The 26,128-nt window shown below is 36.3% G+C and overlaps 1 protein-coding gene across 1 annotated transcript; it reads right to left on the bottom strand.

Annotated features, from left to right (window-relative positions):
• Positions 1 to 26,128, bottom strand: LOC120349487 (4-hydroxybutyrate coenzyme A transferase-like). Its single transcript, XM_039419820.1, has 7 exons — positions 25,980 to 26,128; positions 21,163 to 21,252; positions 19,373 to 19,561; positions 12,458 to 12,673; positions 10,719 to 10,856; positions 7,907 to 8,038; positions 1 to 4,455 (listed from the first exon to the last, which is right to left on the bottom strand). The coding sequence occupies exons 3-7, from the start codon at positions 19,542 to 19,544 to the stop codon at positions 4,271 to 4,273; spliced, it is 843 nt and encodes a 280-aa protein (XP_039275754.1). The 5' UTR covers positions 19,545 to 19,561; positions 21,163 to 21,252; positions 25,980 to 26,128; the 3' UTR covers positions 1 to 4,270.

Genomic DNA, 26,128 nt, shown 5'->3' with positions numbered 1-26,128 from the left:
ATAAAGGAGCGTTTCTTTTTAATAAACATTTAAAGTACAAGAGGTTTATACATTTGGGATTTGTTAGGATACTAGTATAAGTCAGTCACTAATAAAAAATTCCTACTTCAATAGTAGGCCTAAAATATAATACATTTTTGGATGTAGCTACTTTGGATAAAAAGATCACTTCTTGCATATAGGACAGTTAGAACTATTTGGATTGGAGCAGTTTTTGTATGAACACAACCAACTTATTAATGAATTATTAATTCAATAAAAAACAATTCCATAGTAGATAGGACTACCCTTGTGTTTTAAAAACTATTCATATAAATAAAAAGTGTACAAATGAATTATTTTTTATTAATTAACAAAATAATTATAATAATCATAATTGAAATACTTCATTAAAAATTACGCATTTTTATGAATCATTTCTTTATAAACTAGAACAATTTGTATTTAACTGGAACCATGTTTTGACTCATCAAATCATTTGCATCTCATTTAAATTTTATTTTGACACTTGTTAATGATCAAACACTCTTGAAAGTGACTTAATAAATCGAAAAAGTAATATATTTAAATAAAACTAATGAGTACTAGTTGAATAATTTATAAAAAGAAACTATTGAGTACCTCTGGAAAACAGAACGCTATAATAGAAAATTATAATTATTTAATTATACCCAATGAATTTGCCTTCAATCTCTCCAAAACTTTTGAATACTAATGTAGAAAGTACATTTTTAGTTTGGAAACTATACCATAATTGAGAATGTTTAAGCACGGTATATATTTATTCATGTGGAAGAAAAAATGAAATGAAATGAAAAAATCTTTATTAGGCGGAGTTAGGACTTTCAAGTCCTCTCTACCACTCAACCTCAAGAAGACGGTAAGGTCATGAAATAAGCCAAGAATTTATAGTGAGTTTCACTTCAAACTATATCAGCGTTATCTATAAAGCTGCGTACAGACTTGAGCGTCACACGGACACGCGCGCGCATTTCACTTTCTATCAGCTGATCCTATGCTCATTATATCTTCTGTATTTGTACATAAACAATAAAATAAAGATATTTGCAATAATAATATATGTAATAAGCGTAACCTGAGCTGTTGAAAAGCGAAATGCACGTGTTCGTGGCGCATAAGTCTGTACGCACCTATAAAATAAACACCAATAATTACATCCAATCACTAATCAAATCCTATTCAACCGATGATTACAATTCAAAGTGAAGCTTTTAATTAGTCCTTTGCAAAGCACGGGTTACATCTTACAATAAATGACGTCATATCCAACAACCGAGGCTTCAAACTCTTAAGCTGGGTTTACACCAAAGTTATTAACAAAATGTTAATAACTTGATCCTTATAGATTCTATTAGATTGAACAGAACTTGACAAACACATAAATGTTCATCATGTATATAATAAGATACGTTCAATCAAATAGAATCTATATAAGGATTAAGTTATTAATTTTGGTGTAAACGCAGCTTTAGTGCGGTTTACACAGCAACAGTTTAAACTAAATTTGATTTAAAACTGGATTAAATCCATATCGAATCTTGTTCGTTGTCATGTGATTCATTTCGAGTTTAAGCCAACAACTGATTAAATTCAGTTTGAACTTTGACTGTGTCAACAGCTCTTATTGGGGAAGCTATTGAAATTTTACTGTAAAATATAATCTGATGATTAAATGTGGAAAAACGTCACAAGGACTAAGAATTTAGTCATCTCCTACCACCGTGATTTCAAATTTCAATCAAACAACACTTCTCATAACAAAAACATTTTCAATTATTTCTTCCAAACACATTTTCACAATTGAATCCAATGACAAAAACAGTATCACCTCCCATCTTTCCATCACTTGGGTTTTAACGTTTAAAATAATCAGTTCCTTTCATTTCACGGATAATTTCCACTAGAATTACAGAAAACCTTGACTGTTCTCAATAAATCACTCTCAAATTAATTAGGTTTTAACGTTCAAAACAATCAGTTCATTTCATTTCACGGATAATTTTCACTAGATTGACGATAAAAACCTTGACCTTTCTAAAAAAAAAAACACTAACATTAATTAGGTTTCAACGTTTAAAAACAGTTAGTTCAGTTCATTTCAGGGTTAATTTTCACCAGATTGACGATAAAAACATTGACATTCGTCAATAAATAACGCAATGCACAATGAATTTAGATCATTGAGCTCGATCTACGATTTACAAAGTTTCTTGTCAGCGTTAAATCGGTCAAAAGAGACAGATGTTTTCATTTTTATTTTTAAATAAAATAGAATCTATTTACAAAGTTTCTTGTTAGCGTTGAGTCGGTCGAGCATCTTTGGCTCAACTCACACTTACGCGACTCAGGTCGATAAGAGACTCGACTCTAGTGGAGAGCATGTGTTTTCAAATGGTGACACTCAGACCAGTCGATTCTAGTCTCCGCGACGTCACCATTTGGAAACACATGCTCTCCACTAGAGTCGAGTCTCTTCTCGATCTGAGTCACGTGAGTGTGAGTTGAGCCTTTGCGTACACTTCACACAGTCATAGAGACAAGATAGCATAAGAAAATATCCCATGGTTTATAGATCGTTTACGTGTATGCTTTTCAAGTTTAACTCATTCCTTGAAACATTGGAAATTTACATTGCTTTGAGAAAAAATAGCATGAGAAGATATCCCATGGTATATGTCGTTCATGTTCTAAATTTCAAGCCAATGTTAACTCAAGCCGATTACTGTCGACTACTGTTTATAATAACTGTTTTGTTGGGGTGAGAGTGTAAGAACGGCACAGTCTGAGAGACTAACAGCGTCCATAGCTTCACGTGTCAACTCAGGTCGATTACTGTCGACTACTGTCTATTATTACTGTTTTGGCCGGGTGAGAGTGTAAGAGCGGCACAGTCTGAGAGACTACCAGCGTCAAAAAAGAACTACTGGGGCTATCGGCTTGAGTTAACAGTGAAATGAAAATGAAACTTCATTCTGACTTTGGAAAAACAACAATTAATACAACAAACATTTCAGAATTGCTCTGACAACAAAACGAGAATGAAACTTTATTCTGCCAATGAAAAATATAGTAATTAATAAATAAACGTTTCTGAATTATACTGGCAGCAAATTTGAAACTTCAACGTCCTATTCAATGGGATATTCAGAATCATACTGGCAACAAATTTGAAAAATATTAACGCCCTACATCTTGGAATATTCAGAATATTATAATGGCAACAAATTTGAAACATCAACAACGCCTATACAATGATATATTTAGAATAATACATTGTCAGCAAATTTGAAAAATTAATGCCCGACATCATGGGATATTCAGAATTATACTGGCAACAAATTTAAAACATTAACGCCCTATACCATGGCATATCTCCTCATTCTATGCATATCTTTTATCTATGAAATTGTACCCCGAGTCCGTTTATTAAATAGTGCACATTGATACAGTATCACCAAACATGATACAGTAACAACACAATATGATACAGTATCATTTCAACTTGATACACAACACCATAATTTGAATACAAAACTTCAAAGTTAAATAGTGCAGATATGGTATCACCATAAATGATACAGTATCACTACAAATGATACAGTATCATTAAAATATGATACAGTATCATCTCAACTCAATACAAAACTTCCAAACTGATTAATTCTACAAACCATGGAATATCTTTTTATGCTATCTTTTCTCTGTGACACTGTACCCAGAGTTCGTTTATTGAATATCGTTTTTAAAAACATTATTTTATTAAATAGTGGACATTGATACAGTATCACCACAACATGATACAGTATCAACACAATATGATACAGTATCATATCATCTTGATACACAACACCATAATTTGAATACAAAACTTCAAAGTTAAAATGTAGTACACATAATATGGTATCACCATAAATGATACAGTATCATCTCAACTTGATACAAAACACCATAATTTGATACGAAAACTTCAAAGTGTTTTTAGTGCACATTGATACAGTATACCATAATTTGATACGAAACTTCAAAGTTTTTTTAGTGCACATTGATACAGTATCACCACACATGATACAGTATCATCTGAACTTGATACACATCACCATAATTTGATACAAAACTTCAAAGTTAAATAGTGCACATTGGGCAAGTTCAGGGCGCCAGCATGCACTTGGGTTGAAAGTTAGATAGTGCACATTGGGAAAGTTCAGGGCGCCGGCATGCACTTGAGTTGAATAGTGCACATTGGGCAAGTTTAGGGCGCCGGCATGCACTTGAGCCGTTTGAAGGCGGCCTTCTCGAGCGCCTCGCGGTGTGTGGGGTGCGCAATCTCAATCAGGTGATAGGCGCGCTGACGTAAGCTCTTTCCGAACAGCGACGCGATTCCCTGCTCGGTCACAACGTAGTGAACATGCGCGCGTGACGTCACCACGCCTGCGCCTGAAACACAACAAACGATTCAATATAAAAACAAAATATTTACGTTTTATTACAAATAAAAATAATCTGGTGTGGCGCACTCACACAACTTTCCTTGCCGTTAAGAAAATTTATCACCTGCCGCTAGTGTTGTCGCGCATCTCAAGTCTACTTATAAACAAAGATCTGAGCCAGCTGGTGACAGGACAATAACGCTGGAGACATACGAGGTCTGCTATCTCTTCATAGTGAATCATTTAATAGAATCAACAGTTGCCCATAGTTTGCAATTGGATAATCACATTTTCTCAAATTTCGAGCTTATTTTCAATTTTAGGTGGAAATGTTACTGAACATTAATTGTAAAGATTTTAATGGTCAATGTTTTTCACTCAAAATTTTTTGTATAAATTGTATCTGAAGCCTGATAATTGAGAATCTAAAATCAAACTTTGCATAGATGGGGCGGAGCTCCTGAAATTTTTACAGATATGGGACTTGTAGCAATTGATAGACCTTTTCAATTACTATTTTAGGTATAAATTTGATCAAAATCGTTGGAGCCGTTTTCGAGAAAATCTCGAAGAACCATGTTTTTGACAACATTTTCGCCGCCATCTTGAATTGCATTTGATCGAAATTGTTCGTGTCGGATCCTCATAGTGTAAGGACCTGAAGTTCCAAATTGCAAGTCATTCCGTTAATTGGGAGATGAGATATCGTGTACACAGACGCACATACACTCATACACACACACACACACACACACACACACACACACACACACACACACACACACACACAGACCAATACCCAAAAACCACTTTTTTGGATCCAGGGGACCTTGAAACGTATAGAAATTTGGAAATTGGGGTACCTTAATTTTTTTCGGAAAGCAATACTTTCCTTACCTATGGTAATAGGTCAAGGAAAGTAAAAACAGCAAAAGATTCGAGATTCAATATTTATTCACCAGATCAGACTACAGAAGCAATACGCAACAAGATAAATAAATAAATGTGTCATCATCATCATCCATCATGGACTAGGCTTGTAAAGCCTGTTCCGGTGTCCACCGCTTCCTCGGTTTCCGACGTCCCTTTTCCCATCCAACTGTAACTTCCAAGCTTGTAGTGGAAGACGAGTTGGTGGCATACGACGTAGGTGATTTGTCCATTTTAATCTGTATTTTTTAAAGATTGCTGTTAGTGGTTGCACATCGCACTCACTTCGAATTGTTTCATTACTTATGTAGTCTCGTCTCGAGTATCCTTGAATGCTGCACAGAAACCTCATCTCTGATGCCTGAATTCGTGAGTCATCATTCTTGGTCTTTGTCCATAGTCCATACCTCACTACCGTATGTCATTAAAGGGATGGCCATTGTCCTACAGAACTTAATCTCAGTCTCTTTTCTGGCCTTACCCTTTAATGTTCGGTGAATGACTCCACAAATTGAGTTAGACTTTCCTATTTCCTGAGGTATATCACATTCTCTGTCATAGGATACATCACAGCCGAGATATTTAAAGTTGCTCACCTGTTCCATTATTATATTATTCAGAACTATTTTGGAACTATTTTGGAACTATTTCTAGCCACTTTGTTTCGGCATCCTCAGAGTGAATCCTTCATTTAACATCTTATATAACCTGAGGATGTGTGCCTCCACGATGGTGCGGCTGGATAACTCAATCCTAAGAAGGATAGGATTGAGTGAACTAAAACGGAACATGGTCAATGGCTCTGAAGGTGGAAGAGGAATAATTTATTTCCCAACAGCGGAAGAGGCAGATGAGCCTAGGAGGTGGGTCTGTGAATGAAACCCAGAGTGCGTCCAGGTGCTCTGAAGTGGCGGTCCCACTATTGGTCTTACTTCACGCAGGGCCCGTAACCCGGCTGGAGGACATTTAAAAATACTGGCAAGTGTACTAAACAAGCCTCGGTAAATAAATGTGTATTTCCTAAAAAACTAAACTATAACTACTACATTAATTACAGAAAATATTAGATAGTTTACAATTACATACAATAGTTGGTTACAGAGACTTACAACAATTTTTCAGATACAACAAAATATTCAAGATTCAGTCACCAGATCAGAGTACAGATGGAGAAATACACACATCATACATAATTATTGGTTGAGTTCAAAGCCACTGATCGGTGAGACCGGTGAGTGAATGTGGCTCTGAACGAAGCACTTTTTGGTCGTTGAACGATACATAGACTCACATGCAGCGCTACTGTACTTGGAATTGAAATCGGCCATTGAGGGGACAACCTGGTAGATTATTACATACTAAAGGTCTTGAAGAGTTTTGTAATCTTTAATATTAAAAAAATATATATTATATAATATCTCGCGCTAAAATACCTCAATGGTTGCCTTCAATTTCAAGTAAGAGCACAACTCTTGTTTTATTTTTACATTGGGAAGGCATAGGCATTGTGGGTTTATACCTCTTCATGGTCTTTGGTGTAACGCATAAGAAAAAAAGTACGTCATATCCGGTTCGTTCACTGATCAGCTCATCATACTTTTCTAACCGATGGAAAAGAAAGTAAACAGACTAGTTGAACGTAAACAGACATGGCTGAATACGAGGTTGTTTACAAATAATAGACTCCATTATTATTTATTTGGGAGCAGAGAAATGCATGATTACATAAATTCAATAACATTTAGAAAATATCTTACAACGCATTCACAACAACTCCAATCACTTGTTGGTTTTCCATTTTAATTGATTATACAATTAAATAGATTAGGTTCTAGTTTTGTTTACAAATATATTAAGCAGCAGACGAAACATTGTCAGTCATGACTCATGAGCAAGTGTGAAGAGTGAAGATATAAATTCCCATAAGTTCAAATTGGACTATTCCCACTTAACCCGGCCGAGTGAGTATGAATAATAACACTAGAACGTATGGGAATTATATCTTCACTCTTCAATGTCACTGTTGCGTGCGAATTCAGCTTTATTTTTACATTTATGAGCATTGGCAAATACATTTTCTAAAGAGTTGGTCACTTATTGAAAGATCCTACATTTCATTCAAGTGAAATGTGAGTTAATTAATCCAAACACGCCGATTTTACCAAGTATACATTTCTTGAACGACACTACAGTCTTATGATTTTGAATAATAATATAGAAAATAGTACTGAAGAGAGGAACGCTTTCGAATATTTACATCCATTTTCAATACTCTACATGCAACAATCCGAATGTACTCCACAATCGAGTACTTGTTTTAATAGCTAGTTTTCAAAACTCATTAGACTGTAGTGTCGTCGAAATAGTTGAAAAAAAGAATCATCAACTAGCAGATCGTCATGGGAAGTGAAATAAATGAATACATTTGATGTAACTTTTCACTCCGTGAACGTGATTAATCATTGACTAGAAAATGTATTTTTGTAAATGAATGCATCAATAGAACTTAAATTAAACATGGAGCTTACCTTCCTTGATGAAAGGAACAATTTTGCTGTCGCCTGTCTTGGGATTGGTTGATGTCATTGCAATGATGGGCTTGCCCTTTCCGTCCAGTGCCTCCGACGCGCCACGGATAAAGTCCACTTGACCTCCGAAACCTGACGTCAAAATCACAACAAAATTAAAAACTCCAATCAAATTGATAACTGTACAAACTTGGATCAAATAAAACTGTACTATATAAACTAAAAAAATATACTCTGTGAAACCATTAAGGACTGACACATTTTGTGAAGTGAACAACTACAAGACTTAATCTATTTCGGACTATGTGTAACCTTATGGGTTAATTTGGGAGAGGAATAACACAGGTTAACAAGGATAACTTATTTTTTCCTTATAGAGCGGCCATTTTGTGGGGGTTTATGGCGGTACATTTCAAAATCCAAACTAACTCAACTTGCTTGTAACAAAATCATGCATTATGCATTTTAAAAACAATATTCTTGTTCAGATAGAATGTAAATTCAGGTTTCCGATTTTTTAATAATGAAATTTCAATAATAAATAGTTCAATAATTCATTTATTTATTATAAAAAATTGTTCTTATTCTTTTGTAAAATGTTATGATTTATAAAGCTGGGGTTTCGTTTGTGCGTGAGGACCGCCGCAAAGTAGACCCACGCTAATTCACGAAAAGCAACCCACGCCGTGGGATGTTTTGTAAACTATTGCTAGGCTTCTCCAGACATCTGTGTAATGATAATAATACATGCAATGATAATCCACTTGTCAGCTGATCAATTATGAATAATTCTATAGCAATGGTTTACAAAACATCCCACGGCATTGGTTGCTTTTCGTGGATTAGCGTGGGTCTACTTTGCGGCGGGCTTAAATGCCGTCGTCGACCCCGACAGGGTGAGGATCTCAGATTGGGTAGATTTCAATTTGTCTAAATAACATAACCTAAAAGATTATGTTCAATTATGTTTTAATGGGGGAGGTTGAGTTTTTACTTTTAAATGGCTATATGTTCTAGCTTATGCAGACGATGTAGACATTGTTAGCAGGTCTACAGCATCTATGAAGGACGCTTATGGAAGGCTTGAGGAGGCTGCAAAAAGAATAGGTCTTGTCATTAATGAGAAGAAATCCAAAGTGATGGTGGCTGGTGGCTCGGGGGCATTAGGCACGTATGAACAGGAAGCACTCATTGAACTTAATGGAAAGCATTTTGAGATTGTGGAAGAGTTTATATATCTAGGATCTTCTATAAATGCCAAAAATGATACAAGCAGAGAGGTGAGGAGAAGAGTATTGCTAGCAAATAGATGCTATTTTGCCATGTCCAATATTTTGAAGAGCCAAACTCTGAGTAGAAAGACCAAGCTGGTGCTCTACCGGACTATCATTTTGCCTGTTCAAATACGGTAGCGAGACATGGGCGATCACACTAGCAGACGAAAAAATGCTTGGCGTGTTTGAGAGGAAAATCCTGAGGAGGATTTTTGGGGGTGTACAGGAATCGGGAGCCTGGCGCCGGCGACACAATGAAGAGTTGTACAGGTTGTACCAGCACGCAGATGTGGTAACCTTGATGCGAGTACGCAGGCTAAGATGGGCAGGGCACCTGATGAGAGCTGACGACGCATACCCGCCAAAGATGGTTATGAAAGGAAGACTGTACGGTCGGAGAAAGAGAGGACGTCCAAAAACTAGATGGATGGATGTGGTGAATAATGACGCCTCAGCGATAGGTGTGCGGAGATGGAGAAGTGCAGCGTTGGACAGGGATGCTTGGAGGCAGAAGTTGAGAGAGGCTGTGACCCGCACTGGGTTGTTAAGCCAAAGAAGAAGATATGTTGATACTATTAGAGATGTTTGATTCTTGAATAATAAACACAAATAATTAAAAGTTATTTGATCAGCTGTTTTAGCACACTTGAAATTTGGACAATATGAATGTCAACCATGCTTGTCGTCAACTTTGCTGATCAAATAACTTTTCATTATTTGTCTTTATTATTAAAGAATTAAACATTTATAATAATATAAACATATTGCCATTTGAAAGTATAAGCTCAACCTGCCCCATTAAAGCATAATTGAACATAATCTTTTAGGTTATGTAGACAAATTGAAATCTACCCAATCTGAGATTCTCTCCCTGTCGTGGTCGACGACGGCATTTACACACAAACGAAAACCCAGCTTCGAGGCGTTGGGACAAGAGGCTAACGGACAAGTGGCTAACCTACAAACAGTAAATCAAATTCCCAATCAATTAAATCTAAAAATCAACAATTCAATTCCTATTTGGAATCTAAATACTATTATTCTGTCGGAAGAATTTATTTTACAATTCCAAGCCAAGCAATATTCATTGAAAAATTTACAAATAACACATAATACTGTTTAATCTATAATGATAACAGCTGATAAATTTTAAATTGGTGAACTAGAATATCCCACAAAATGGCGATTTTGCAATGCATCAGGGGATCGTGTCATGACCTGTATTTATGGACCTTGAATAATCTTTCTCATGGTCACTCTGTATTACCTCTCATTTCATCGAAGATGAAATCTAGGCGCACGCCAGTTAGTCAAGACATGACATGATCAGACACGTTTAGTCACAATACTTTCCTGTGATGCAACTCACACTGATTAGTCACTGCAATTAGACTTTTATTCATAAGCAACTATGTGAAGTATTATGACTGAACGTGACTAGTGTTGTTTTAACTAACCGGTGTAAACTTTCAGCCTAAACTTTCATTGAAAATATGACACTTATTCAAGAAAAGGACAAATTTGGAGCGTTTAGTTACCTGAGAACATCCTGGGCCCGATGGAGTCCGACACCACCTGACCAGTGAGATCGACCTCAATACAAGAGTTGATGGCTGTCATCTTTGGCATCTGCGCAATCACAAATGTACTATTCGTGTAGTCCACTTCACGCATTTCTAAAAAAACAACATTAAAACACATTAATTATTATCAATTATTTAACCTTATTAGTGTGTAGTTCCTAACGGATTTCTACCTCGTCTGATAGACAAGAAAATTGTAAGTAGCAAGTAGGTTCTTAGTATAGATTTAACAGGTGATTCAGGTTTCATTTCTCTTTCATTTTATATCAGCCACTCATTCTCAAGTCTAATTTCAGTTATTCATCATCCCTCTTGATCCATTTATGAAATTATCACAAATATAGTGAGGTCCACGTTACAATGGCAGTGTTTGATTATTAACGTTATTGCTATCCTTGTCTATCATTCAACAAAGCGGATAGCGCTATCTCTTTCTCGCTTTGCTCTATTGCTGGATCATCTTTTAACAATGTCGAATTAATAATTGATTAACAAAATAATTAATCTCAATCATTAAAATTCATAATGAAATTATTGAAAAATATAATTTCTTGCTTAATAAAATATAATTGTTTATTTTAAACGAGAATCCAAAGCATAAAACAGTAAGGTATTACCAATTAGGCATATAACAACCTCATTACTGAGCCAGTTACACACATCGATTTTCGCAGATACGATTTTTGCCGTCCTTTTAAATTCTATTAGATTAAACATGAATGTGAGTAACTGGCTATACACATCAATTTTTGGACGTAGGAACGATTTTTTACAGTCCTCATAAATTCTACCAGATTGAATGGAGCTTGACAAGCATAATATATGATGTGTTCAGATACACATATGGCGCATCATAATGGGTTTCAAGTTATGTTCAATCTAATAGATCTATAAAGCCAGTTACACAAACATCAATTTTTTGGACGTTCGTATTTTGCCATCCTTATGAAATCTTCCAGATTGAACGGAACTTGACAAACATTATCTGATAGATAGATAGATATTACGTCTGGTTGGCCTCAACGGCGTCAGACAAGTCAAAGTGCTAGCAAAAGCGAGACACCATTAATTTTTCATGAAATTTATATCTAGTATATAATTACTATTTGTCCTTGACTCTATTACAGTAATCAAAATAGTCTTTCAGACTATAAAAGCACTCCTCCTTTAGAAATAATTTCAAACTTCGTTTAAACTCTTTTATCGTTAATATTTCCCGCAACCGAATTGGTAGTACTGGTAAATCTTTCTACCAATATAACTGGGTTTTTTTCTCATGAAAAGTCAATCTATGATATTCCGAGAAGGTACTCTTATGCCGTGTATTATATTCATGCGTCTTATTAATAGTCTGTAGTGAACACCTTCTAATATATACACACATTTCCAAATATAGAGACAGGGAACACTGAGAATCTCCATTTCAATAAAATAGTCCCTACAATGTGTTTGTGGATGCAACCTCACATAGTGCGCAATGCTTTCTTTTGACAATGAAAATTTGCTGAGGTACTCTCTCTAGCTCCCCATAGGGCCACTGAATATGTAATATGTGACTCCACCAAGCAATGATAGACCGACTTCAATAGAGGCTTATTTTTCTGTTTAATCTGATAGAATTTATAAAGACGGCAAAAAAGTCGTATGTTTTTCAAACCGTGCAGCATCTTAATCTAACCTAACCGATCACTCACCGACAAAAGGATTATCGTTGACAAAGTCGTAGAGCCGCTTGTTGCCGATGAGGAAGCTGGTGACAATGCGACCCTTGCCGACCGCCTTCTTGGCATTGGTGATGACCCCTCGCTCCACCAACTCGACGACACCGTTGGCGAACATCTCCGAGTGGATGCCGAGGTCCTTGTGCCCGCCAAGGAGCTCCAGCACTGCATCTGGGATGGCGCCGATACCTGTAAAACGCCAACAAGTCTAAATTAAAACAATAGTCTATTCGCTGTAACAATTCAAACACCCCACTCAAGTAGATTAATGATCTTCTTCTTCTCTGTCTCTGCCCACTATGCCTTTACAGCGTTGGGGTAGCCTCGACCCAGTTCTTCCATACCCGTCTGTCCATCGCCATTCTTCTCATCTCCGGAACAGTCTTCCCTCTTCTCCTTCCAATCTCCTCAATTCTGTCCTCATATGAGTACCTCGGTCATCCTACAGTTCTCCTTCCCTGCACTCTCACATTCACAAACTGTTTCGCTTTTCTACTGTCATCCATCCGCTGTATATGTCCATACCATTTAAGCTGCCTCATTTCTATCCTCACACTTACATCTCTCATGCCAACTTCCTCTCTTATTCTGGTGTTTCGTATTCTATCCCTCCTTGTCTTCCCCAATGTTTTTCTATGACATTTCATTTCCACCGTTCTTATTTTATTTTCATGGCATGATCACATGGGCCAGCTTTCACTCCCGTACAGTAAGATTGGCTCAATTATTGATCTGTATACCTGGTTCTTTATCCTCTTATTGATCTCTTTCTTACCAAATACCGTCTTTGACGGAATAGTAAGCCAGTGAACCTTTTCGTACCCTGTTCAGCACCTCAACATCTATTTTTCTATCCTCAGAGAACCACGCACCCAAATACTCATATTTCGACACCTGGGCAAGCTCCTCTCCGTCAACCCTAATTTCCACATTCTCTCCTCCTACCTTTGAGACCACCATCACTTTGTTCTTCCTTACATTGAGAACCATTCCTTTTCCTTTCAGTTCTTCTGACCATTCCGCCACAGCTTGCTGGAGTTTTTCTGGACTCAGAGATCAAAACAATATCGTCAGCATATAGGAGGACTCTTGTACCAATTGGTCTCATATTCCAATATCCTGCAACCATGTTATGTGTCCTCCTCTTGCATATCTTGTGTATATCATCCATCACTAAGATGAATAGAAGAGGACTGAGGCTGCCTCCCTGTTTCACACCCTTCTCCATTTGAAATGCTCTTGATACATCTCCTCCAATTCGTACTTTGGCTGACATTCCTTCATTTACACTTCTGATGGCTTTCACAAGTTTGGGAGGTACTCTTCTATTACTCAACACCTTCCATATCCACTTCCTTGGAATTGTGTCGAATGCAGCCCTCAGATCCAGAAAAGCCAAGTAAACATTCTTCCCTCTCTCAATGAATTTCGAGCTTATATTTCGGAGAGATGAAATATGCTCCTGGATCTGCCTACCTGGTCTGAGCGTTTCTCCAGAAATGACTGTGTAAAGCTTCATACCCAGCTGGGACAAACATACAGCTCTATAGTTTTCACAGTCTGAAGTGCAGCTTTTTTTGTGGAAAGGAATGATAATGTTTTCCTTCCATTGTGAAGGAACTCTTTCTTGATGCCATATTAAATTCAACAAAATCAGCAGTTTAATGATCTACAGATGGAAATTACTGAGATGTTGCAATTATTCAAATGCTAATGAATTATTATTATTAAACGCAAATCCAAATTAAATGCTGTAAATCACCCCGAAGACTTCTGCTACTGCCAATATTGACAACAGGGTAAACAGATAGATGGAAATTCGATGAGCGTTACTATTCAAAAATTTCTCTTTATTCACTTTTTGTGTAATTGAGAAGTTGAGGTTGAGGTAATTATTCATATTAAATAAGAACACCAAGAAATTGTCAAGAACCACAGATTTTATTGAAAGTTAGAAAGACCGGTTTCGGTTGTTACACCATTGTCAATCTCTGATAAACAGATATCAGAGTTTATCAGAGATTGACAATGGTACAGAGTGATCAAAAAGTCCCTCCGCAGTGAAATATATAAATAAATACTCAATCACTCAGGAACAAATATTTATAACAAGTGTTTCAATTTATTGAACTTACTTGTATATTCATTACAGTAGATGTTGAAAGTACCTTCCTTGTTTAGGTGGAGTAAAGCGGTAGTAAATTGTCAAAGGGGTTTCTAAATCACAGAGAAGAGGAATCTCCTACTTTGTGTCTAAACAGAACACAATATGCCGCTACTGCGGAGAGACTTTTTGATCACCCGAATATTTTCGGTATAACAACCGAAACCGATCTTTCTAACTTTCAATAAAATCTGTGATTTTTGACAATTTCTTAGTCGTTTTATTTCAAAAATTATTTGTCAGCCCGGGAATCGAACCGGGTACCTCCTAATTGCCGGTCAGGAATGCTTACCCTTGCACCAAACTGACAATCTCTGGATAGCAGCGCTCATTTTATACAAAACCATAGCGGCCAGCCAGTCTACAGATGAAAATTACTGAGATATTGCAATTATTCAAATGATAATGAATGAATTATTATTATTATTAAACGAAAATCCAAATTGAATGCTGTAAACGTTTGAATAGTAGCGCTCATCGAATTTCCAGTTAGCTGTTTACCCTGTAGTCAATATTTGCAGTAGCAGGAGTCTTCGGGGTGGTTTACAGCATTTAATTTGGATTTTCGTTCAATAATAATTATAATCAATGATCATTAGAGTAGCGGAAACACTCAGGACATCGAATTGGACTTTTGAACCGGTGAGCTGAGAGAGTGATGACCGTGAAACGAAACTGGAGGTAGAACGTTTCGAGGTGCGCTATAGAGGGAGGTTGTAATTTGTCAATAGACAGTGATTGATTTCGTGAATATGTGTATTTATTTCAGAATTATTTTAGAACATAGATTGTAGCTTTCAATTAAAATTGGAAATTCATATCAATCTGTCTGCATTAATTATGAATAACATAAATTATTCTAATTCAACTAATGCTTGCATTTTGGAACAAGTCTTCGTTGAATTTATTTACATAAAAGCAGATATTTGTCAATTTATCACTCCTTTATTGGAATTTCTATCATTCAAGACATTTCGACTCTCTTAATCACAGCTGGCATTATATAAAGTATCAGGGACCGAGCTTCGCTCTGGAGTACAAAAGCATAAAAAAATTATTACGAAGAAAGAAATTATAATAACATTCATACAGAAATGTTCTATCTAATCACAGTAAATTGAGATTAATTCCCAGAGGAATGCACAAATTTCCCTCACAAAGGCCCAGTTGCACAAAAGCCGGTTAAATCTTAATCCTGATTAACTTCACGTGAACCAAATCAGAGAAGACCATTTCAAAAAGATGGATCTACTGGAATTAATCAGGATTGAAAATAACCCGGCTTTTTGCAACCAACACTAAGTACCTGATTGAATGATTACAAAAGTTCAACAGCTGAGTCATAATTTTGACACAGTCCCACACACATGAACTCGCTCACTCACTTCTATCACCAACAGACAACGAAATAATTATTATCAGCTGTTTTTCCAAGGATGAATAATAATTATCCTTTTAATATCCTTCAGCGAGTTTTCCCAAGGATGAGATCTAGTGCAATCGAATCTTTATATTATAAACCTACTATGTTCTGAATTCCGTGAGAATCGTTATAGTGCCGTTTTCGAGATCCGGTGAAATACAAACATATAAACATCTAAGCATCCAAACATATAAACAGAAGTTGCTCGTTCAATAGTATAGGATAGTCTGATTTAAGATCGAAATATTATGAAATCCAAATGGATTGAATAACTTCAATTCAAAGTGCATATTAAAATTATGTTACTTACTTACTTACTCCTCAGCGCTACAGGTCGTTACAACCCTTGGCCTCCCAGACATAGCCCCTCCATCTCTCCCGATCCTGTGCCTGCCTTCTCCAGTTACGAACTCCAAGCGTCCTTAAATCATTCTCCACATCATCCGTCCATCTACTCCTAGGCCTACCTCTTCTTCTTCTATTGTATAGCCTTTCCCTCCATATACATTTTGCAACTCTTTCATCATTCATCCTTACCATATGTCCTATCCATCTAATCCTGCCAGCCTTGATAAATCTGACGATATCCTCACTGCCCAAGAAACGCTCAATTTCACAATTTTTTCTCCGTTTCCAGTGTCCATTTTCACACACAGGGCCAAGGATCCTTCTTATCACCTTTCTTTCAAAAATTCGTAGCCTTTCCATGTCACCAGCATTAAGTACCCAAGTCTCAGAGCCATAGCATACTACAGGCCTGACTAATGCCTTATACAACTTCACCTTTGTAGCTCTTGATAGTAGTCGAGACTTGAATAACTTATACTTGCATAGAATGACCTGTTACCTGCCATTATTCTATTTTGTATCTCAGCTGTGATCTTACCACTACTTGTCACAAGCGTTCCCAGGTATACAAAGTCATCCACCTGCTGAAATGTGTAGGGTCCAATTTTCATATTTCTAGTAGCTCCCCTAACTACGGCTGGTGACACTCTTAAATACTTTGTCTTGGCCTCATTGATTTTCAAACCCATTGGCACACTATGTTCACCAGTAGAGTGAAAGCTTCTCTCAAGGCGGCACAGTTCTTGCTATTATGACCAAGTCATCTGCGTATCCACAGACCTGCCACAATCTATTCACAACAGTACTTTCATGTGCAATGTCCTTTACTGCCTCGTGCAGAGCTAAATTGAACAACAATGCCGAGAGAGCGTCTCCCTGCCTTACTCCATACTTCACAGGAAAACGCTTCCAACAGACTTGCCTATCCTTACCCTAGAGTATGTCCGTTCAGGGTAGCCGACACCAGCTTAATTAGTTTTGATGGCAAACCGTTATTGTTCATGCTTCGAGTAACTTCGTCTGCAAAGACTATCAAATGCTCTTTTAAATCCACAAAAAGCAAGTGTAGAACTATGTCATGCTCTATGCACTTCTCCATTGCCTGCCTCAATGTAAAAATCTGGTCAACTGTGCTTCTGCCTTTCCTGAACCCCCTGTAATCGCCCAATATCGCCTCAGCATATGGGATGAGCCTTTGCAGAAGTATATTGTGAACAACTTGTATACAATGCTAAGCAGAGAAATGCCTCGATAATTATCACAAATTAAAATTATGTTATTCAAATTATTTATTATACTAGTTGATTCTACAATCATTTGACAAAAAAATTATATTTAATCCATACTCAATTATAAATTCAGGTAGTAACTTATTAAACATTTTTTTTATAACAATCTCAAAACTTTTCAGTGCCGTTTGCACAAAAGCCAGTTACATTTTAATCGCGATTAATTCGAAGAGAACCAATCAGAGATGCGTTCTTTTCGATAAAGCCTTCTGTGATTGGTTCTCGTGAAATTAATCACGATTATAATTTAATCAGGTTTTGTGCAACCAATATCTTATGACAATCTCTTATGCGACATATTGGTCTGCCTATTGTTTCTAGTGCTATAGGAATGAGAATTTTCTCTAGTTTGACACCGGTGAAAATTTTTTATCTGTGTACATTTTTCAAGGAAACTTGACTATACTTCCCCAAACGAAAATTGGTCTCTCAAGGCCACTGCAATGTTGCCACTGGTGACCACCCACAACCAGTCTATATACATTGACTATATTTCTACACCCTGAACATCACTCTTCCCTTCTCATATCTTCCCTCTTCCTATTTTCCGTCACTACCTGTCACAAATTCTTTTGAGCACGTCAGGTTCAAAAGTTCTATTGTGTTCACATAATTTATGTTCACATGCATAAGTACAGTAGTGAGTATGTTAGAACAATAACATCCCCCGTTACCTCTTCCCCTACTCCGCTATCTTCTTCAACATCATGAAATGGAGGAAAGAATATTGTTATGTATAATGTATAACTCTTTCTTGAGTCATGACATCAAGAAATCCAATTTTATAATCATGATTAGATTTTTCTTTATAAATGCAACTATTTATAAACTGAGCTATTACTTCACGAAGGTTACTTGAAGACTTTTATAATAATAAATTGGCAGTTAGTGGAGTGATGTGATTTTATTCAATATTCTTGTAGTGTCTACTTCACTCTGCATTTTTCAATTTGCATGAATTCTCATTTGATTCCAATCACACTTCATCCAGGCTATGGACTGGCCGTGTTGAAAGGTTGAAGGTATTCATAGTGTTTTCCGGAATTGTTCATTTATGAGTGAGGAGGTGATTATTATATTTCTCAGAAAAACTCATTGATATCCTTATGACTCGGCCTATTCACATTTCAACTCATCCAACTCCTTTTCATGCTTCTATTCTTTTTCAAACACCAGTACAGCTGTTGCAAGTTGTATGTATTACATATAATATATAAGCATTATGTACAATACATTTTTAAAACTGTGAACTATATTGTTCTCGTCATAGTCAACAATCCAGAGAAGACAAACAATACTTCACTCTCTAACCCTCTCTCTCACACACATTCACTTTCTCTCTTACTAGCCACCCTTAGTACAAAGTGGAAACAGTGTTGGTAGAGACGGGTGGTGGTGTCAAGAGGAAGCTTTGACCTTGAGAGACCCATTTTCGCTTGGGCAACTATAATGTAAACGCTCCTTAGGCTGGGCGTACACCGGTTAGTCAAGACAAGACTATTCACGTTTAGTCACAATACATCACATAGTTGACATGTCCAATTGCAATGACTAATCAGTGTGAGTTGCGTCATAAGCAACAATGTGAAGTATTGTGACTAAACGTGTCTTATCCTGTCTTGTCTTGACTAACTGGTGTGCGCCTGGCCTAACTGTGAACTGACCCATTTGCAGGGTGGCTCCATCGTCGACCAGGTTCTCAGCGATGTGCTTGCCGAGTCGACGCATGTCGTCGGTGAGGGCCGGGGAGGGGTGGTCGGGGAGAGGCCGATCCAGTTCGCAGGCAAAGTCAAAGTGCGACTTGTGAATCACTGCGTCGCCGAACGTCCGCGGCATGTTGCGGTTGATTTGCGCTGCAACAACAACAACAAAATTTCAAATTTTATTTATTCAAATTCACAATCACATACTGAATTACACTTCAATCGAGGTCTATAAATACCGGTCATAACACTCGTGTTCCTTATGGAGCGGCCATTTTATGGAGTCTTTAAGGAGATTTTCATTTGAAAATCCAATCTAATTCAATTTGCTCGTAGCAAAATTTGCTGTGGTTTTTTGTAAAATGTGAAGTTTTAGCTCAAAAATTTCTAGTTTCATTCAGAATCTAGACTTTTTGAATACGGTGATTATTAAGTTACTGTTCTAGATTTTTTGATTCTAGACTCTAATAGTATCTGATTCAAATTGCTCGTTTATTTGAGTATTGAATAGCGTAAATTGTATTTTGAAAAGTGAAAGTGACATAACCAACATTTTGATTTGGACAGTATAGTATAAATTGGAAATGGGACAAGACAAGTTGGACGAGTTGTGCCTTTCCTCATGTTAGTATTTGTACACAATGTGATAAATAAATAAAATTATGCAGTATGCATTTTAAAAACAATATTCTAGTTCAGATAATGTGAATTCAGGTTTTTGATTTTTTAATAATGGAATTTCAATGATACATGCTTCAATTATTCATTTATTCATTATTGAAAATTGTTCTTATTTTTGTAACCTAAGGACTATGATTCATAAGGCATTGGGACAAGACAGAAATATGCGAGGCCTACTGCAAAAAAAGTTTAAAGTTCCCGATCAATTAAATCTGAAAATCAATTATTCAGTTACTAGTATTTTGCTAAATACTATAATTCTGTAGGAAGAATTATTCTTACAATTCCATCACTGGAAACACATCTACAATCTACAATGATACAGCTAAAAATAATTTGAAAATTGGTGAACTAGAACACCACAGAATGGCGATTTTGCAATGCATCACGGGATTGTGTCATGACCTATATTTATAGACCTTGACTTCAATTGTATTGATGAATTATACCTTAGAGAAAAGATAGCACAATAAGATATCCCAAAGTGTAATCAGTTATTATCAACGGAAACCCCAATAAAATGCTGTAAATCAGCCCGGAGACTTCTGCTACTGCAAATATTGACAACAGGGTTAGCAGATTCAGAGTGATTCACAGCATTTAATTTGGATTTTCGTTAAATAATAATTATTCATTAATTAGCATTTGAACAAATGTAACTTCCATTTATTTCCATATGTATTTTATGTTCCAAATTCCAAGCAGATTTTTTGTCAACTCAGACCGATTACTGACGACTAAACTGTCATAGCCACCTCTAATACAAGGCCCCGGCCTACCAAGTTTAGCACAAAACTTTATTGCACAACGTTGCTCTAAATTACGATTCTTCATTTCTGTGACGCACAATGGAAACACAACTTTACTAATAGCGCTGTCAAAACTAATTTGTTAACTGTACGGAGTTGTAACTCGGACTGAGGAAGTGGAAGGATAAACAAACAGGTTTAGCGTCGGCCGTAGACACAACGTTGCCAGATCTCCCGCAGTGTTATCAATCTCATTACTTTTCTCAGCCACCTCGTATAATTTATTTATTTATTAATGGATGAATGAATTGAGAAACATACCAATGATAGTTTTGCTGTACGTTAGTGCGGCCCGTACACAATCGACACTTGTTCCAGCGAACAGTAGCCCTGCGCATCAGGTGGAGAAACCTGAAACAAAAAATAGAAAATGTTTACACATTCATGAAAAAACATCAAAGTCGAATCGTTATATATAATAGAGACATCCTTTGCATAGTTTGTTTTGTTGATAATTATGATATCCACATTAGTCACTTGAATAAATGAATATGTTTATGTTTATGTTTTGAAGGGACGGATTAAAAGATGTTCAAAGTACCTCACACGTCACCGAAGCTTATTGTGTGTCCCAAAAATATGTTAGTTAGGCAAACCAACTCCCGGTGCTTTACAAGGTCCAGGAGTTTCTTCTCTATACTAACATCCCATTCCTCACCTGGCTGCTTGCAGCCAACAGCGCCCTTCTTCTAGCTCCAGACTTCTGCAATCCAGTATGATATGCTTAGCAGTCTCTTCACACTGATTACAAAGCCTACACATCTGACTTTCATTTGTGAGTCCAATTGTGTTGAGATGTTTCCTGAAGTGGCCATGTCCAGTTATCAGAGCTTCACCTGACCTCTTACCCAACTCCCAGCCACCTGGTGAAGCGAGGGCTTGTGTCTACCAGCAGTCTTTTGCCAAGTGCTTGACCAGGGTGACCCTGCCATTGCTGGTGGTGTAATAAATGAATAAATATCTATCTGATCACACTACTGGAAACGTGATCAGTAAAATTTCCAAAATACTATTTAATTTCTAATTATATGCTATGAAATTTGAGGAGAAATAAATTCATTTATTCATTTTTGTTGATATGATATCCACATTAGTCACTTGCCATTGATTCAAGTCATAAGCCACTTGAGAGTTGTAACAGATGACATTAAGGGTCGGTTTCGAGCTCGGGAGTTAGCTAAGTTCTAGACTTTAAACAGCTGGAGTCAGAAAATTGACTTTCCAAAACGGGCGTAGTCGTAGTCATTGTCAAGTCACGTTTAAATTTAATAAACGGAATTCATTACTTAACATACACACTTCCTAACTTACAACTCTCAACTTTTAACTTACTAACTTAACTTACCAACTCAATGTATTAACTTCAATTCACCTCAACTTCTAGTAGTAAACGAAACTTTGAGGGCCGGTTTCCGAGCTCGGGATTGATTAGTTAAGTTCTAGACTTTTTAAACGGTTGACTTTAGTCAGAAAATTGACTTTCCGAAATGGGGCATAGTCGTAGTCATATTCAAAGTCACGTTTAATTGATTTCGAAAAACTAGAAAATTTAACACAAAATAAAATAAAGAGAAAATAGTGTAAAGTTTCAGCTATTTTGAATTATTTAGGAATGTTTAATTTCGTCAAGGAAAACTTTTCTAATTATATAAATGAAAAAATAAAGATTATTTTGCTGCAACTATTTACTGCGACTACGCCCCGTTTTGGAAAGCTAATTTCTGTCTCCAGCTGTTTAAGTCTAGAACTTAGCTGAATCCCGAGCTCGGAAACCGGACCTAAATGTCAGACAAAATGAAAACCTGGTCATTGTCCAGTGTAGTGATAGAAAACTGAAGTTGCGATGCTCCAGACTCTTGTGAGGTCTACGTCATAATGACAGTATTTGATTAACAGTGGTGTTGCTATCCTTGTTTATCATGCGACAAAGCAGATAGCGCTATCTTTTTCTATCTCCGCAACGTTGCCGGATCTTTTTTTTAACAATAATAAACTCATTATTCAATCATTGAAAAATATTTTTTTCGACGAATAAAATATAATCGATTATTTTAAACAAGATTGAACAGTTGATATTACATTAGATATATCAGTATCAGCTATCCTATACAGGAGGCAGTGGCAAGGCAGAAAATCGGCAACGCTGGTCTCCTATCTCTCTTTCTACTGCCATTATAACGATAGCCACACAACCATGTTTAAAGTCTTAACTCACAGACCCATTAAAAAATATAGTAAAATAAACCGAAAAAATAATTGAAGATAGATAACATTTATAACACATCCAATAGAAATTTTAGAAAGAAAGTGTAAGAGTTTAGATAAAATTCAGAAGACCACAGGATATTGATAGAGAACTTGAAGAGAAAATGTGTAGAATTTAGAAATTCAATCTAAATGTCAAAGATGGGAGAAAAAAAATTGTTCAACTAAATAGGTCCTGGAATCAAGCGGAATTTATCTACACCTATTAATTTGTGGATATAATTGCAGATCATATGTATTTATTGGATGAATTATTTATTATGAACATAATAAATTGGGATTGAAAAAAGAGGCTTATGAACAGATTAGTAAGGAATGTTTTTATGATTGTTGAATGAGTAAAAATAAATAAATAAGAAAGTTTATGATGTAAAATTTTAAAATTGAAACCCGATTGTTTACACCACAAAGTACTATAGTGAGGTCCACGTTATAATGGCAGTAGAGAAAGATAGGAGAACAACGTTGCCGATCCTCTGTCTTGTCAATGTCTTCAATAGAGGATAGATGATACAGGTTTATTGATGTAATATCAACTGTTCATTCTCGTTCAAAATAATCAATTATATTTTATTAAGCAAGAAATTATATTTTTCAATGAATTTTCATAATTAAGATGAAATATTTTGTTATCTAATTATTAATACTACATAGTTAAAAGATGATCCAGCAACAGAGCAAAGCGAAGAAGAGAAAGCGCTATCCGCTTTGTTGACTGATAGACAAGGATAGCAATACCATTGTCAATCAAACACTGCCATTATAACGTGGACCTCACTATATAGTGAGATCTACTCCATACTGGCAGTGTTGGTTGTATGGGGAAAGATAGCAGTCAATTGTAAGGATTCTTGCCACTTTGAAGTGAATCTCATTCGAGTTCTAGCAGAGAGAGAGTAAACAAAAACGTTTGAAAGCTTGCCAAATAGCTCGCACTTTTTACAACAATTTCAAGGCTGGACTTCAGGGATTAAGTTGTTTACTAAGCAGCGCTTGATGGGTTGAAGTTGACTTCTTGCTTGAAAGTGGAATGTCACGTGAAACCTGACATATTATGCAAAAAAGCTGAATATATATTTTATTCCAAGTTCTTAAGATTAACTTTGCGGTTTAATTGAAGCGGGAACTGAAGACTGGCTACCAAGATCTGAGACTTGGGGCTGGTTTCCGAGCTTGGGATCTAGCTAAGTTCTACACTTTCAACAGCTGGATTCAGAAAATTGGCTTTCCAAAACGGGGCGTAGTCGCAGTCCACGTTTTAAATAAATTACTAGAAAATTGAACACAAAATAAAATAAAGTGAAAATTTAAGTCTAAATTTTCAGCTATTTTGAATTATTTAGGAATGTTTAATTTTGTCAAGGAAAAACGTTTCCAATTACAGAAATGAGAAAATAAAGATTATCATAAAAACTGCGACAACGCCCCGTTTCGGACAGCCAGTTTTCTAACTCCAGCTGTTTAAAGTCTAGAACTTAACTAAATCCCGAGCTCGGAAACCGGCCCTTAGGCTGATATACTGGATGATATGCTGACATTCTGATAGGCTGATATACTGATTACCTGATGCAATATTAACTGTCGAAAATAATCAATTATGTTATTTATTTGTTGATAGAATAACAGATCATATAAATATATACAACAGGCTTGACTCAAAACTATTCTATTCCCAAGTTTTTATAGTGAATAAGATGTCTAAAATAAAAGGTTATGTGATTACTGTTGGAGATTCAAGTTTAATTTTCGACAAAAATATATTTATGAGCTGGAAATTTTGGAGTTTGGCTCAACTCACACTTACGCGACTCAATAATTGCAGTATCTCAGTAATTTATTCATTGAATTAAAAATTTCAATATCGGAATGAAAAAATAGGCGCTAGACCAAAACTTCTTCTGCTCCTGAATTTTGTTCAATCAATATAATCCTACTAAGGCCCAACTCACACTCACGCGACTTAGGTCGAGAAGAGACTCGACTCTAGTCGAGAGCATTTGTTTCCAAATGGTGACACTCAGACCAGTTGATTCTAGTCTCCGCGACGTCACCCATTTGGAAACACATGCTCTCCACTAGAGTCGATTCTCTTCTCGACCTGAGTCGGGTAAGTGTGAGTTGGGCCTTAGTAGGATTATATTGATTGAACAAAATTCAGGAGCAGAAGAAGTTTTGGTCTAGCGCCTATTTTTTCATTCCGATATTGAAATTTTTAATTCAATGAATAAATTACTGAGATACTGCAATTATTCAAATGCTAATGAATCATCAATTATTTTTCAACAAAAATCCAAATTAAATGCTGTAATTCACCCCGCAGACTTCTGACAAATAATTTTTGAATAGTAGCGCTCATCGAAATTCCATCTAGCTGTTTACCCAGTTGTTAATATTAGCAGTAGCAGAAGTCTTCGGGGGTGATTTACAGCATTCAATTGGGATTTTCGTTCAATAATAATAATAATTCATTAATAAGCATTTGAATAATTGCAATATCTCAGTAATTTCCATCTGTAGACTGGCTGGCCGCTATGGCTTCGTATAAAATGAGCGCTGCTATCCAGAGATTGTTAGTTTGGTGTATGGGTAAGCATTCCTGATGATAATTAGGAGGTTTTCAGGTTTGATTCCCGGACTGACAAATAATTTTTGAATAGTAGCGCTCATCGAATTTCCATCTAGCTGTTTATCCTGTTATTGATATTTGCAGTAGCAGAAGTATTCGGGGTGATTTACAACATTTAATTTGGATTTTTCGATTAATTATAATTAAATTAATAAATATTTTTCAGTCCGCGTAAATATTGACTGACCTGAATCATAGCCACATCCGGCTGGACAATCTTTCTGTGGAAGAGTTTGGGAATTTCGCTAAGGAATATGGGCACACAGTCCGATCTCCCCTCGGCCACTCCTTTCCGCACATTGGCCGCCATGAAGAACGACAACGAACGAAAGATTC

The sequence above is a fragment of the Nilaparvata lugens genome, chromosome 1, assembly GCF_014356525.2.
Source record: "Nilaparvata lugens isolate BPH chromosome 1, ASM1435652v1, whole genome shotgun sequence".
In the NCBI taxonomy this organism is placed as follows: Eukaryota; Metazoa; Arthropoda; class Insecta; order Hemiptera; family Delphacidae; genus Nilaparvata; species Nilaparvata lugens.
The sequence above is the reverse complement of the archived record's forward strand: the minus strand, read 5'-3'. Positions and strand labels throughout refer to the sequence as shown.

Bases quoted from the DNA above. Each gene is read 5' to 3' on its own strand.
- LOC120349487 (XM_039419820.1), bottom strand. From the start codon at position 19,544: ATGCCGCGGACGTTCGGCGACGCAGTGATTCACAAGTCGCACTTTGAC. The intron at 12,674-19,372 runs GTCAGTTCACAG...GGCGTTTTACAG, and splicing joins TGGAGCCACCCTGCAAATGG to GTATCGGCGCCATCCCAGAT. The intron at 10,857-12,457 runs GTGAGTGATCGG...TTGTTTTTTTAG, and splicing joins CAACGATAATCCTTTTGTCG to AAATGCGTGAAGTGGACTAC.